A 16,287-nucleotide genomic window follows, 5' to 3' on the forward strand; every position below is an offset into this window, starting at 1 on the left:
AAAAAAATACATATAGGCTGACCACAAGTCTCCTCCTAGTCGATCAATCTTGACAAAAAACAAAGGATTAGTTGAGCAATATTCATGTTGCCATATCAATTAGTAGCTAGGAGCATCAACCGATTATTCGGTTGGTGGTGGCTGGTAATACCGTAATCATTGCGACCAGCCTAGGTACAGCTTCAACACATATTCTAGGAGTAGTAGTGAACTTTCTGTTAAGCTCCTACGCCATCCCATTCTTCTCCAAGAAAAAGAAAATGGGGGGATAATAAACTATAGGATGGTTCAGTTAGTCCATTGGAGTCATCCTAAGTCCTAACTTTGTCACTGGTAGATGTGAGCAGCCAGTTCAGTGAGACGTCTTAACTTTGCCACTTTCTCTTCTAAAGCACCTGGGAACATTTGGAAATAATGTAGAGAAGATTCGTCGGAAAATATACGCAAAAAACAGCCGTTGGCCAAGCAGTCCACAAGACTATGGTTTTACACCGTGGCAGCAGAAGAAAACGAATGTTTTTCACTTGCAACAATGCTGGCCGAGACGCAGTAGTAGTACACATGTATTTACAGTGGAGGATTATTAAGTGAGTGAGAGAGAAAATAAAAAGAAGAAAAAAGAATAAATCTTAGCCACTAAATTTCCCTGATTGATTTGACAGGGGAATGAATGGATGACTAGATTTGACAGTCGTCTAAAAATCCTAGGACTTTTCTCAGCCATCTCACTTCACCGCCTCCGGCCGGCCGCTCTCATCTTGCTCGTCGAGGTTGTCTGTCTCCGGCTCTCCGCCGCGTTCAGCTCCACTCGGGTGGAAACGGAGGGAGCGAGCGCGAAAAAGGGGGAAAAGAATACCCCAAGAAAAGGGAAAAAAAGGAGGACGAAATGGCCGTCACACTCGCAATGGGCACGGGGATGGCTGGCTCCGGCAAGCAGGGCGGCGCGCTCACCAGACGGCCTTGTCGGCGGAGATGCCGTGGAGGAGCGGGAGCGAGTCGCCGGCGGCGGCGACGCAGCAGCAGGACAGGCCCGCGCCGCTCTTGAGGTCCTCGAGGGTGACGAAGCGGGAGGACTTGGCCGGGGAGGAGAGGTGGCGGAGGACGTGCTCGAAGAGGCCCTCGTCGCAGGGGAGCGCGATGGGGCCCGCGCAGGCCCCCGACGGGAACCCGTACTCCTCCTCCGCCTGCCGGAGCAGCTCCCGGAACACGGGGTGGTTCAGGTGCGCCGCCCGCACCACGAACCGCCGCGACGCGCCGCCCACGCACACCGCCACGTGGCCCGCCGGGACCGGGACCGCCGCCGCCTCCACCGCCGCGCGCGCTGCCGCGCGGGACCGCCACCGCCGCAGCGTCTGCCGGAGCCACACGATGTACCGGATCTTGCTGCTGCATTTCGCCATATCTACGCACGCACGAGCGAGCGAGCGCACGCCCTCCTGGCCGCCTGTCGAGATGGGTCTAACTGCGCGGTTGGGTTGGCTCAATCAATGGCGACGGACGGCGTGGGGGAGCGCGGCGAGAGCGGAGCTGGTGGTGTGAGGTGATGGAGCTGGCTGGCTTTTGGAGGCGGAGCTAGCCTTTATAGGGAGGAGGGGCCCTTGGCGAAATGGAGGGGCCCTTTCCTTTCCGGATCCTCCAGTTGGCCCCGTATAAATTATGCTGAAAGCGCTGGGGTTGTTATTCTTCTAGTACTCGCCCTGTCACAAAATATAAGATGTAGATATATATTTTAAGTTTTAAGTTTTCTTATCTTTGACTAGTAAATAGTTTAATCATATGAAAAGTCTATACAACAAATATGGTCACTTTAGATTTGTAGCTGGAAATGTTAATGATCAAACTTTAATACTCATAAATAATATATTTGGGAATGTATAGAGTACACTGCCGAATATATTTTCCTATGCAATAGTTAGAAATGCCAGTTGTTTCCCACCACTATTCTGTTGGATTTTCATAGCGCATTTTTTGGCAATCCAGTGGGAGATAAAACCTGCCTTTTTTGTGGAAAATATGCATCTGTGACTGTGCAACACTTGTTTTTTACCATTGTGTTTCTGTCGAAAACTCAAATTTGGTATCTCAGGTTTTGGTAGTTAAGTTTGGCTCTGGCTTGAGTCAGTTGCTAGATGGTGGATTGTTTATAAATAATAAAAAAAACATGATGCGAGAAAAATATGTAGTTTCTGTTATTCCGTGGAGCAGGATTTGAGATTGTCTATGTTTTTTGAGAGGGGTTGCTGGATGGATGTGAAGAACTGAGCAATACAGGAGGCAAGGACTCACAAGATGGTCAGACACTCAGACTCAACAAATGCGGGAGACAGTTTGTATTCCTCCTGATCAGATGTGAGCAATGGAGGAAAGGCGCACTATGAATGTTGACTTTCGTCCGGTTCGCTTGGCTTATAAGCCATACTTTTTCAGCCAACGAATAGTATTTTTCTTTCACAACAAAACAGCCAATGATACTTTTAGCCATGGCTTATCAGCCAAGCGAACATGACATTTACATCATACGGTATTGCTAATGTTGACTTTTGGTTCGCTTGAAAAAAATCGGGAAACCTATTATCTAAAATGTAAATTGGAGAAAATTAAAAGGACCCCCCTGTGGCGCTGTAATTCACCTATACATCAAAAGTTGTTGTTAATGCCTTATCAGCACACGGGTACGGGTACAGTCAAATGCACCTGGGTCTTGTTTCATTTTCCATGTCGCTACAAGTACAGTACCGAAGCTTATTCAGAGTGGAACTGCACACATGTATAAACGGAGAAAAGAAAAGTCCGTCCATCTAAGATGCACATTCTAGTACAAGTATTTCTTCCTGGGCTATTAGCGTAGGAAGTATTGGTAAGTGCACATGCTTAACGTTTTAAAACCGCACCGTCGAATGCCTGGCCGGCTGCCTAAACTATGCAGCTCGCACCCTTGTGCTACGAAGCGCACAAATTTCCCTCTTGCGCAGATCAGCTGATGCCATTTCCCCCGCTCCACTTATTCAATTCGTTCCCTTTTTTCTTTCATTCGCGTGTATGTCATGAGCCATTTGGGAGCAAATGGTCGATCTGTCGCTAGCAGATTTATTTACGTATATATCGATATCGTCTATGAATAAGAGGGTGTTGGGTTATTTAATCGTTCCTAAAATTCATGTCACATCTAATATTTAGATACTAATAAATAATATTAAATATAGATTAATTACAAAACCAATTAGGCTAATTTGCGAGATGATTTTTTAAGCCTAAGTAATCTGTCATTAGCACATGTTACTGTAGCACCATGATGTCAAATTATGAACTAATTAGACTTAAAAGATTCGTCTCGTGAATTAATCGTAAGTTGTATAATTAGTTTTATAATTAGTCTATATTTAATACTTCATGTACGTGTCTAAATATTTGATGTAACCAGAATTTTAGGAACGCCCGTACAAAGGGCCTCGATGCGAAGCGCTGCGCGCATTGAAACGCTGCTGCTGCGACGCAAACAAGTTGTGCACGGGTGGTAGGTACGCCACGCTCCACGCTGCTCGTGTTCTTTCTCAAACAGGGAAACGAGCGCGGTGCCGGACAAGTTTTGGGACCTCGCAAGTCGCAACGCAAAAACGTGCACGGCCACCGCGGAACCGAACCGAGCTCACTGTTGCAGCGTTGTGCTCTTCGTGTCGTGTCGGCGAGCGGGGGGAGGAGAGAGTGTACAGAGCAGCCCGGAGTATATGTAGACAGTGAACAGAGCACGGCACCATGCGTCGCTGTTGGCTACAGTGTCCGTAGCATCGCATCGTGGCCGGGCCAGCGGTCGCGTCACATCATCGGCGGTGTCGAGAGGCCAGGCGAGGTGCCTCTGATCTCTGTCTCAGAATTCTGATCGGCGAGCGAGAGCGATCAGGTAGCGGTGGCGGTGGCGAGTGGCGACCCGAGCGGGAGTGGCGAGTGGGCTGGTGGTGCATGTGACCGGGCGCTGTCCGCAGCAGGGCGGGCAGTCCATCATGTCCATGTGCCCGAATTTTGGCCTGTCTGGTCCGGCCGATTTCTCCTAGGATTTTGCGCCCCCGCGCCGCGCAGTCCTTGCCGGTCTCGTAGCTTTCAAGGATCGCCGGGAAGATTTCGCGGCACACGCCCGGCCCCTCGCAGAAACCAGTTTTTGCATCCAGCAAATCTTCAGCCTATTGGTTTCGACTTATACAATCGTGGATTATAAGCTGCAACAATATGCAATAGTATTTTTGTCTCACACCAAACCAGTCTTCTGGCTTATAATCTACTATCGTTTCAGCGGTAACCGCGCGCCCGCGTGTGTCCTCGTTTATGCAACGAGGTTTCTGCTAGCATGTTGTCCCCTGAAGGGCTGAACACTTTGTCAAACTCTCCTACCGCGTAGCAAGTCGGTAACGTCCAAACAGAAACTGCAGATTCACGGACGGCATGCAACTGCCAGGAGGACTGTTACTGGTTCATGCACCAGGCCAGGGAGTCAAATGAGATCCCCTGTCAATGCCATGATATCGGCTAACTGTCCTTGAGCACACATGCTCGTTGCTTACTAACCAAGCAACTACTCCAAATGACCGAGTCCAACACTCCAGTAATCTCTTTTTCGACTCTTCCCCCTAGCTAGCGAAGGAACCATCGGGCACTATTGCAAGCACGTGTCCAAACCGCGAAGCTGTTCGCCGCTTTGGCGTGCGGGAAAGAACGGAACAGTGCAGGCCAAACAAATCTCCGGATCAATGTACAAGAGCAGCGGCGCGGAATCGGAGAACAGGTCGCGCCGTGGACGCATCGCTAGCTACGGGGCAGCCAGTGGCGGAGCACCGCCGCGCCGGTCAAACGAACGGCCTTACGGGGGCGCCTGCAACTGCGCCCGCAGACTCCACGATTCGCGCGCGGCGGGGGTGTGCGTGTGCGTGTGCCGTGTGCGTACGTACAAAGCGTCGATACGAATAACGCGCGGCGGGCGCGTGCCGCCGCGGCGACGGCAGCGGGGGCGCGGTTGAGCCGTCGCCGTGCCGCTGGATGTTGTTGGACCGTCGCTCCGAGCCAAACGCCGCGCGCGGCTCCGAAGATACGATGCGATGCGATGCTCGCGGCGCTGCGGTCGTCTCGGCACGGCAGACAGGCGAACGGCCTCCACCGGTCCACCCATGTGCCGCCGCCGCCCCGCCGTGCGAGCGAGCGTGGCCGCGGCTAAATTAATGCGCGGGCGGGCGGGCGCGGCGCCGGGGCGCGATACGGGTGGATCCGCGACGGATCGGCCCCGGCCAGCGGGTCGGTTTGCAGCCTGTGCATTCACCGCGCGGCTGGGCCACCCTACTTACGTTGCCGTGGGGTGCATCGCGTCGCCGGTCGCGCCTGTACGTAGCCTGTTCCACGTGCGTGGTTGCGGCGCACGGAGCGGGCGCGCCACTTGGTTCGTGCACCGGCCGCCGGCGGTCCCGCTTATGTTCACAGTTCAGTACTCATGCCGCGCTGGCGTGTCGCCGTTGCGGTACTACTTCCAGTCCCAGTACTATGTATGTATGCCTATCCATCCGCCCCGGTGCTGGCGCGTGCATTGCATGCATACGGTGAGTCGCGGTGCCCAGCTAGTGCCGAGTCTCTTGTACGGGCTGGGCAACGGTGGCACGTCTCCTACTCTCCTCGGTGACGGTGAGGCAGGCAGGGAGCAGGGAGTAAGGGCCTGTTTAGTTTTCAAAATTTTTTTACGCAGTATCTATCACATCGAATCTTGCGGCACATGCATGGAGTACTAAATCTAGACGGGAAAAAAACTAATTGCATAGTTAGATAAGAAATCGCGAGACGAAACTTTCGAACCTAATTAGTCCATAATTAAACACTAATTGATAAATACAAACGAAAATGCTACAGTAGCCAACCAAAAAAAAAAACTAAACGCGGCCTAAAAGGAGGGAAGACCCGTTCCGTCTGTTCTGGATTCTGGCTGCCAGGTCCACGTCTCACATGCATGCATTACCCACGGAAGGTCATGCTCATTGCTCATTGCTCAGAATCTGTTAGGCGTGCTAGTGCTAGAAAAAACCAAGAAACGAAACGCGGTTGTTCTTGCTCCACGAACTGGCTTCCTGCCAGAGCCCGGCTGGAGAGGTTTTGTTTAGGTTGCGAGGTCGGCGTCGTCTCTGGTATCTCTCTCCCGGCCGGCCACTGCCAGACACTGCTACAAACAAACTCGCCCGGCCGGTACGTCCCGTTCTTCTCACCAAAAGAGGAAAACAACACACCCGATGGTTACGTTATTCCCGGCCGGGGAACACTACGACCAGCTAACGCACGGTTGCTTTCGCGCACCGTACACGCGATCGTACGCCGCTCTGTCTCACGCGCGGATATGCCAGCTCGCCGTCACCAGAGATCAGAAGAGGAAAAAGATGCTTATTAGCTTCGCCTTTCTCTCCGCCACGCGCGCTCCGTCGAGCCACCAGAAGGCAGAGCGAATACCGGGGAGCAGTGCGGCAACGCATCGTCCGTTAACTCTGCATCTTGGCCTGTTGCCGTGTGCACGCACGGACGCTGCACGCACGCGTGGATCGGATATGATCCGGACAGCATCGACGATCTCCCGTTCTGATCGATCGGACACCGTGGACGGGCGTGGAAAGCGTGACCAGAACGAACCCGTGCCCGGCCGGCTCCGGAACGGCAGGACTGATTCCAATAACGCGATACCTCTTGCCGGTGGTGTCCTCAGCCAGTGTACGCACGGCACTTGTACGCCGTGACGAAGTGCAGGAGCACTGCAATTTGGCCACGGATTCCGGGATCGATTAGGTGCAGATAGATAAAACAAGTCGCAAGTTGGTATGGTGCGCCGGCTGGTGTTGGTGGTCGTACTCGCTTCAGTCCTTGCATTGCAGTGTTACTATAGTACTACTACGTCGTGTACTCGTTCGAGTGTGCATGCACCGGCCAGCCCAGACGGCCAACGAAAGCCAAGCCAAGGAGCGCAGCGTACGGTGTCAAGTCACGGGCAGCTAGCCTGGCGTCGCAAGTTGCGCCGGGTACTGCGTCGGCCACGATCTCCGCCGTCTCTGATCGGCTGCAGACGGGGGAGCAGGAGCTGCCGGCATGGACATGACGGACGACGACGCTCGTCGACTGAAGGGTGGATGGAGCACGCAGCACGCTGCACGGCCGCGCGGGCACGGCTCAGCAGCCAGCCAGCGAGCCGCTCATAGCCGTCGGCGCGCGTCGGGCCATGCAGCCACTGTCAGCCACATGCCTAGGCGGCGGTGCGGAGGTGCCGCCCGCAGCAGTGTTTGACTACTGCACTCAACTGGCATTGTTTGTTTACTCAGTGCATGTTGTACTGCCTGCCATATACGAATAAACGTTTTGCCGAGCATCCTCGTTTCAAATGGTGCCGATCGGATTCGAAGAGAGAAAAAAAAAACGAATAAACGATTGTCATGATGGCTTTACTTCAGCACCCGACATGTGGATACATGGTGCTCTGGGCCTCTGACTCTGACTCGCACATACGGAGTACTCGGTAACGTACGTACACCTCGATTGATTTCATTATGCCAACAACCTTTTAAAAAAAAATCAATGGTCAAACATAAAAGTGTTTAACTTACAACAATCCTAATACGATATGTAAATAAAAACGGAGAAAGTGTTTTAAAAAAGAGACATGAGCGTTGAAGCCCAAAATAAATTAAAGGCCCATGGATAGTTTTAAGGGCCCGTTTGAATTATTTCTCTTCAATTATTAGCATATGTAGGTAATATAGATGGAGATGTAATAGGCATTACTTTATATTATTTTTTAGAATAGTAGAGGTGACATGATATTTTGATTTCTATGATAATTTTTAGAATCTTATCTCTTTTTTATAGTGCACCTCACTAGAATTAATATTAACATGGAATCTCCAAATGAATCTCTATTGATGGTATAACACAAGAATACTTCAGCATTACTAGCTCATATGTGTCACACTCCAAAAAAGAAAAGAAAAAAACTCGTCTGTGTCACACGTTTCAGGCTTTCAGCCACGTGGTCACGTGGCTATGTCCAAACGCGTGCGGTCACTATATTTTGCCACCGCTCTGGCCTCTGGCTTGGCATAAGAAACCCCGTTGCTTAATCAGTAGTAGAAACGTTTATGCTTGCATACTTGTCTAAAATCTAAATGGATCAAAGCGATTTACACATACTTGTCGGTGCATGAGAGGATCATGATTCATGGAAATAAAAGTTCTAATTCGGATTTGATTTTTTTTGTTTTTCCTGTCTGTGCTGAAGAATTACTCTGTCTTATCCGCTTAGGTCTTGTTTGGACGCACATATATTCATCTCAATCCATATGTGTTGAAGTGGATTGGGGCGAAATTGAACTAAATTGCATTCCATTCCACTCTAACACATGTGAATTGAAGTGGATACACATACATCAAACAAGCCCTTAGGGAGTGTCAAAGAGTTGTGCTACCGGTGCTACTAGCCTCTTATATATTACAGGGGCTTTTAGTAAGTCGTAGGACTCCATTAGCGCTGCATTTTCAACTAACAGGGGTTTTTATAATTTCATAGGTCAGAGAGCTGGGCTTTTTTAAATGTGATCGCCTGGTTAGCCAGTTAGGCAGTGCAAGAGAGTGCATGCCTGCCATTTTTTTTTAGCTGCCTTGAGTTCGGCGTAACTGCCAGGCATGCATATGCCTTCAGCCGGTGTTTAGTTCCAAAATAACTTCCTAAAAAGTGTTATACTATCCATCACATCGAATCTTGTGATACGTGCATAGAGCATTAAATGTAGAAAAAAAAACTAATTACATAGTTTGGTGGAAAATTACGAGACGAACGTTTTGAGGCTAATTAGTCCATGATTGAACACTAATTGTCAAATAAAAACAAAAGTGCTACAGTAGCCAAATTCCAAAATTCCCTCCAACTAAACACACGTTGAGTTTCAGTACTTGGAAGGACATGAGCAGTGTACTTTAGCGACCCAGAGAATTGGTCATTGGTCCTACGTACGAGCCTGCATAATTTAATTCGCAGGCCATAAAACTAATAGGTAGAATTACGTGCCGTTCGCTAAAAAAACAAGTCGAAATACTGTTCCGACCGATTCGTTGCGAGAAAAAAACTATTTTAATTAAAAAAACAAGAAAAAAATAGAATATAAGAAACTAAACAAGCTGAAAAAGACGAATTATATGAGTACCGGTAACTGACCACCGGAAAAGACCAAACGTACATGATGGAATGATGATCGCCCATCCCGGTCGGTGAAAGCCAGTGCCTGTTTAGTTGCACTTCATTTTGTAAAATTTTTCAAGATTTTTCGTCACATCGAATCTTTGGACGCATGCATGAAGCATTAAATATAAATAAAAAAATAAAATTAATTACACAGTTTAGACGAAATTCACGAGACGAATCTTTTAAGTCTAATTAGATTATGATTGGACACTAATTACCAAATAACAACGAAAATGCTACGGTACCTGCAAACTAAACAAGGCCCTAGAGAAAAGGGACCGCAAAGATTAGAAAAGCCGTCAGCAGCATTTGCCTTTTCAGGCTGGAACTCCATGGTTTTTTCTTCAGTACCATCAACGAAAAGGTGAACAAACTGGATGAACCAACCAAATGCATCCCTCTCCTTCGTTGTTTAGCCGTCGGCTGCTGTCCCTGTCCGCACCGCACCGGTTGTTGCCGTCGAGAATGATGATGATGATGACGGCTTACTTTCCTATCCTGGCGCCTCCTCGCCTTTATACTATCTTCTGAGCAACTGCCTAATGAGGGCGTCTTTTATGGCAATTTGCAAATAGCTATACAGATGAGACATAGAAATAATAAAAAATAAACATTTTAGTGCAGAGTTACGTAAGATGTGAGAGAGTTATTTCTAAGAAATCGTACTAGACTAGCTATTTAGAAGCCACTGTCTATTTGATCTCTCTCATTTATAGCCAATAAAATTCTTCGTAGAGTAGCTATTTAAGGACCATTGGAGACGGCCTGACACCCTGACTCCTCTTGGTTGTTTTTAATGTCCGCGCTAAGTGTCGACCGAGTAATCATGCACCATCGTGTGTATCAGTGTCACAGTGTGTGTGCACGCACTGCAGACGGAGCAAGGACCACGGCTTGTGCTTTCACCATTAACGTTGTCTCTGTTTGGTCTGGTCTGATCTCCCTTGGATTTCAATTTTCCAGGGACACAAGTAGAGGCGGGGCGCCTTTCGACAATAACCATCCTGAAAATGAAATGTTTAGTCCCCTGACCACTGGGTTTGTTTCCTTCTGAAATGGAAGCTATCGTAGAAAGCCAAAAACAGAAAGAATCAAACGCCTAACGTATGTACACATGTATGTATACTTGGCAGTTTGCAGGACAGCAGGAGCCTTGTCTGCTGCATTTTTATGTGCAGTCTGAAAATATACCCAATTTCAGGGGAACAGACAGACAGAGCCATAGTAAAAGGGATTCCTCGTAACATTAGGCCCGGATACCATGCTGAAATGTTTGGTTGCTACTATATACGGAGTATGTTCTAACCTCTGCGTTTCCTCTGAAAATGACGCCTATCCTGGAATGCTGAAACAGGAAGAATCAAAATTTCGAACCGTATGTACAACAAGGCAGACAGTACCCCCTGCATACGGATCGGCGTCCTTGCCTGCTTCAGCTCTGCACGAGCTCAACCTGCTGCTGCCGCTACATTTCTATCTCTTCCATCTCAACGGTGCCTTCGGCGAAGATTGCTGCTGCTGCAGATCAAACAAAAGAACATATAAAAATTCAGTGAATCACAAAATTTGATGACTTAATGTACGTGGTTTACGGCATTATTGCTACATGCTTCCAACATTTTATGTCAACATTATCTAAGGACTTGTCAGACAGCGCCAAAGAAGAAAGAATCGGCAGGGCGTGCAACAAAAGTAGGCGACGCGACGCGACGCGAGGCCTTTGCATCTTTCCTGCTTTTTTTTTTTCCTGCCAGCGAAGCTGTCGCTGGTAAAGCAGATAGAACAGAAACAAATATGAAATATCATTGCACTCGTCACTCGTCAGTTTAAGTGCACCGTACACTGATTTTGGTTGTACTGGCCGGAATTTACGTCTAATCGGAAAGGACTAAAGGAGCTAGGGATCTTGCTTTAGGTGATCAGGACAGAGTGTCATGTTGTGTCAAGATGCATTCGTTCGTGCTGTATCGCATTAGGGTTTAATACTTGCTCTCACAATATCCAAGCGACTAACACGTACGTGCAACACCCAGATATGTCTTCGGTGCTAATGAACTTATTTGTCCTGTTCCGAGGGTAACCACCACTAGATAGGTTATTATTTGTTCCTTTTTAGAAGAAAGTGTTCAATCGATCGTGATTAATTTTCCCTCCATTACAAATTATAAATCATTCTAGTTTTTCTAGATACATAGCTTTCGCTATAATATATATACATTATGTTTAAGTACATAGCTTTTATTGTATATTTGTCATAATCTGGAATGGAGGGAGTACTTAACAATTCTATTTAGTCCTTGCTTGGCTGCACTCTAATCATCCTAATACATATGTATTAAGGTGATAAACTAGTTAATTTTTCACCAAAATTCACACTAGAACATATGGATTCAAGTGCAGCCAAACAAGCCCTTAGTAAAAGAATAAGTGATGTTTTGCAGTTGGAGTCAATGTTCCTTACTTTGACTACAAAATAGTTTTACCATTTGAATATTTGGAACTGATACAAGTATATTTGTCTTCAAAGATACTAATCGTCCCCTTTTTTATACATAATCCACTCTCATTCTAAAAAATGACCTTGTCTTAAGACATGTACGATTAAAAGCTTTGAAAACTTTGACCATTACTTGGGGTATTCAAAATAGTAGTTGTCACATAAAAATGATATCAGTACATTTGCAAGAAAAATGGTTTTTAAGTGATTATATTTGATACATCTAAAAAAAGAATGGTCAAATAGATGTACCACTATAGGTTGGCAAGTAAACAGAATAAAGGATTTAGAATGGAGTGGGTACCCTCGGAAAAGAAAATTAGTTGAACAAGCGGCACCAAATTCAACTCAAGGCCCCGTTTGGCTTGCTAAAACTTGGCTGAAACTAGCTGAAAACACTATCCTGATTGAATTGTTGTGAGAGAAAAACATTGTTCCGGTTGAAAAAACAAGCCGAACAAACCGATTTATGGGTAAGCCGAACGGGCCTTTTTGGTGTAAACAAGCTAGCTATTAGCTCTCCAAGATTAGTCTTCTTTTATCTTATTCTATGGATACTTACCGAGAGGTGGACATTTAAAATGATTTTATGTCTTTAACTAGCACCTTGTGTTGACGATAAATGATTGCTCAAAAATGATTAACCAAACCTAACGAGATGCTAAAATATACCCCCTTTAATCTTCGCCCATCCTGAAATGCTCCACCTAACAGATATTCTCTCCTCCGATCATCCACTGGGAGGGAGAGAGTTAGGAAGCCAACATCAGGAGGAGATTTCTATGTGGATTTATCGGAGAAACAGGGCCTAATTCGCCAATCATACAGCACCAAACCACGCCTCTTGTCCTGGTGCCTCTCCTAGATGCTCTGTGCCTCTACGTGTCATCTGCCCATGCCCATGGCACGCTTGAGAGGTCACATTGGCATTTGTATATACTAGCGTAGATGCCCTGCAGCTTGCAATGACGACTCAGATGGTAACACATGTAGTGTTGTGGGAGGGGAGCATGTGGCTGCTGACTCTGCAGAGCCATATACTAGACTAGATCCTTATGGCCTCTGGCCAATTTCAAACCATTTACATATGTACGCCATATAAAACATGCTTCCTAGCTTCAAACATTTTCCCCATCTCCTCCCTCTCTCCCTCCAGTTTTGTTAGGTAGGAATAGATATTTACACTCCAGTTCACACTGCAAAGAATCAATGGCGTGGCGACCCAGCAGAAATAAACTTAGGGTTCCTCTAGTCTAGTCTAAAAAATGGACATGAAACTAGGCAGCAAGGTATTCCGGAAGTCAGGGAAAAATGGAAGACCCCGACCCGCCTCCCGACCCCTTCCTCCCCTTCCTCATCCTCCCCTCGCCGGAACCTTCCCAGCCTAGATCCGTCCCATCTGCTGCCTCCCTCAACCATTAAACACCAGATCCACTCTCCCCAGTGCCCGGTCTTCGCATTGATGGGGCGCAGTCCGTGCCGCATTCAAGTTCTGGCGGACTCGAAGCAGCTACAGCCAACTAGCGGTCGCCGGCGTCCTCGCCCAGAGGGGTACCACAGGGTCCCAATCTCCTTCTGGCAAGCCCAACTGTGATCGATAGCGAGCTTCAGGCACAGGGATGGGCGTTGCTTCCGGATTTGGCAGAAGATTTGAACAAGATCAGGCACAGGGATGACTGCCCTCAAAGACACCACTGCACCCTTGAGCACGCGCCTGCAGCAACAGCAAATGAGCATTGTTATCAGCGATGAGGGATGGGAGCCCGCCAAGATCCATCGACGCAAAAAACCAGAGATACAGGCAAGGGACGTTCAAACACCACACCTACCCACAGACAAATCAATGGGCTCTGTATTCTTCGGATCAAAGATGGAAGGAAGATGCTATAACTGTTTTTCCCCAAATCACTCTGCTCGGCTCTGCCGCTCCCTCCCTCGGTGCTAGAAATGCTACCACTCTGGGCACAGAGCAATGTATTGCACAAGGTCTAGACAACATAAAAGGATGGTCTCCACTGAGCATCGACATATCATCCCCTCCCAGAAACTCAGTCCACCTCCAATCCATCAAAAGTCTGACCACCGCTCCTTCCTGGAGGTGGTGCGCGGCCAAGATCCAATGGCGGCATCTCGGTACCCAGGCGACCCAAGGGCCAGGCCCGCTCATGGCTACTACGTTGTTTCGGCTACGGGCTCCATCCACAGGCGCCACGACGAGCTCATCAGCAAGGCGGCGGTGTGCTGGATCAACGGAAGCAGCCATGACACAGAGACCTATCACCTCAGTGATGCTCTCTGCCGCAAGCTCAACCTGCACCACGATGACTTCCAGGTGCTCAAGCACTTCCCTGAGCGTTACCTCGTCATCTTCTCTGACCCGACGGTCAGGCAGCGTGTGGTGGACATGGGGATCGTCCCCTACAGCGGCCGCGTCTTCCACTTCGCCCCATGGAGTGAGAGCCGCTTTTCCACCAACGTCAGCTGGGAGTTCCGAGTCAAGGTACACATAGAAGGAGTTCCGGTCCACTGCTGGGCAGAGGAGGTTGCTGCTAAGGCGCTGGGCAAAAGCTACATGGTGCACTACGTCGAGGAGAAGACCCGCTATCTGGAGCGCACCAGGTCGTTCGACCTCTAGGCCTGGTGCTGCAACCCCTGCGACATCCCCATCGAGGTTTGGCTCATGGTGACTGAGCCGGACAGGGAGCCGCCACACCACGATGACCCGGTCAACCTCAAGCGCGGGCATGTCTACCTCCTTCGCAATCACATCAAGGTAGTGGAGGATCTCTCCTTCCTGTAGGGCCGCGGGAGAGTTGGTGGTCCTCCGAACCGCAAATCCCGCAAAGAGTTCGACTGGAGCTACGGAGTGCCGGACACTGTAGGAGAGCACATCCAAGGTAGGCGCGACAACGACCATGGATGCGACATCAGGCGACAATGAAGGAGGGATGACAACGACTATGACGATAGACGCAACCACGGCAACCGTTGTCACCGAAGCATCTCCAACTGGGCCAGAAGCTCACGCTGCAGGGTTGGAGTGGATGACTGTGTCAGCTCCAACAGGTGGCACGGCTAGAGTGACTCCCCTCCTTGCAGAAGCAGGCAGGAAACACAAAGTCTCCAAGGGCCGTCACAAGTCTAGAGGGTCAAGGAACGCAAGGTGGAAAAGAAGCACAAGAAGGTCTCCTTTGCCAACGCAATAGCAACTGAGCTGAAGCCCCCAAAGATTGTCATCCCCGATGATAGCATCTTGCTTATCAAAGAAACCCAAAACACTCAGGGCTACGAAAGTGTGAAAAGTTGGGGGATGACTGATGAACAAGTTAACCCAAATCTGGCAACAAGTGGAGAGATATTGGCAGGACAACACAACACACATGTCAAGGAGGTGGTAGACATCAATGTCCACAAGGAACAGGACTTTCCATTCACCCCAAGGGAGTCTGTAGGCACATAGATGGAAAAACTCCACGCCACCAATGAGCAGACGCTGGGTCTAGTGCTAGGCCTTCTGCGCAGCATGCTGGTGAGCTCTCCTGCTGTAGACAAATCCTTACCAGTACAAGTTGATACTAAAGTAGTGAATGCTTGTTTAGATGATCAGCTTGCTGAAACCACTAAAATCAGTCAACCGCAGCAAGATTTAGACTAACTATTGAAACCATAGTGCAAGGGGTGCCTACTAAAAATCAACAGTTAATCAATAACATAGACAACCACTTACCTTCACCTATAGACAATTTCTTAGATTCAATCTCACTGCCCATAAGGCAACCTTTATTAGATGGAGGGCCCATGACACCTATGACAAACTCCACTAGCGCAACTGTTCCTAACCAGCATATAAATCCTACACCAAGTGCAAACAAAAGACATAGATCTAGATTAGCACAAAAGGTAGAAGCTAATTAAGGCAAAGATGCTATCCAAATTGCACAAGATCTGCTAGTTAAGAAATTGGGGGAGCTATCGGGTTCAGTGGTACAACAAAGTTCTGACGAATTCGGCTTATATGCGTAGCACTTCGATAGGCCCATCGACAAGTCAAAGACAGAGGCTATCAAGGTTCTCATTGAAGAGGGGGTCAAGCAGCGCAAGAAGGGAAACAACCGCAAGACCGCGACGGTGGCGCTAGGCTTGGTGGCCTAGGCGTCAACCTCAAGTAGTCCAAATGGTACATGTTAGCCCCTACAGGCAAGGGGGTTTGGGCTTGTTGCCCACTGTATCTTCGTTAGTTTGTCGTTAGTAGAGCCCTGTGTGGCTATGATAGTGCTTTCAAGCACTTGTCCTTCAGACTTGGTACTTTTCACTGGATATGCGCTTGCTGGCCTAGTAGGCTTCGGCGGATGGATTGTAAGCGTCATTGCAGTTGGACCATGGGGGAGAACTCTTTAGACCTACTGGCTCTGTTGCCTTCGGTCACCCCCAGTGCTGCTGGTAGTTCATATGGATTCCGAGTGTGTTGCTTTCGGTCGTCACCCGGGACATCAATGCAAGTAGATGTTTTCTGTTTTAATGTCAGCTAAAAATTATAGTATAATGTGTTGGA

General features: G+C 48.4%; 1 protein-coding gene across 1 annotated transcript; it reads right to left on the minus strand.

Moving 5' to 3' along the window:
* Window positions 1-818: 818 nt before the first annotated feature.
* LOC136498278 (indole-3-acetic acid-induced protein ARG7-like) lies at window positions 819-1,535 on the minus strand. The gene has a single exon (XM_066494227.1). The coding sequence runs from the start codon at window positions 1,398-1,400 to the stop codon at window positions 948-950; it is 453 nt and encodes a 150-aa protein (XP_066350324.1). The 5' UTR covers window positions 1,401-1,535; the 3' UTR covers window positions 819-947.
* Between the last annotated feature and the right edge of the window lie 14,752 nt (window positions 1,536-16,287).

The sequence above is a fragment of the Miscanthus floridulus genome, chromosome 12 (assembly GCF_019320115.1).
Source record: "Miscanthus floridulus cultivar M001 chromosome 12, ASM1932011v1, whole genome shotgun sequence".
Lineage (NCBI taxonomy): Eukaryota > Viridiplantae > Streptophyta > Magnoliopsida > Poales > Poaceae > Miscanthus > Miscanthus floridulus.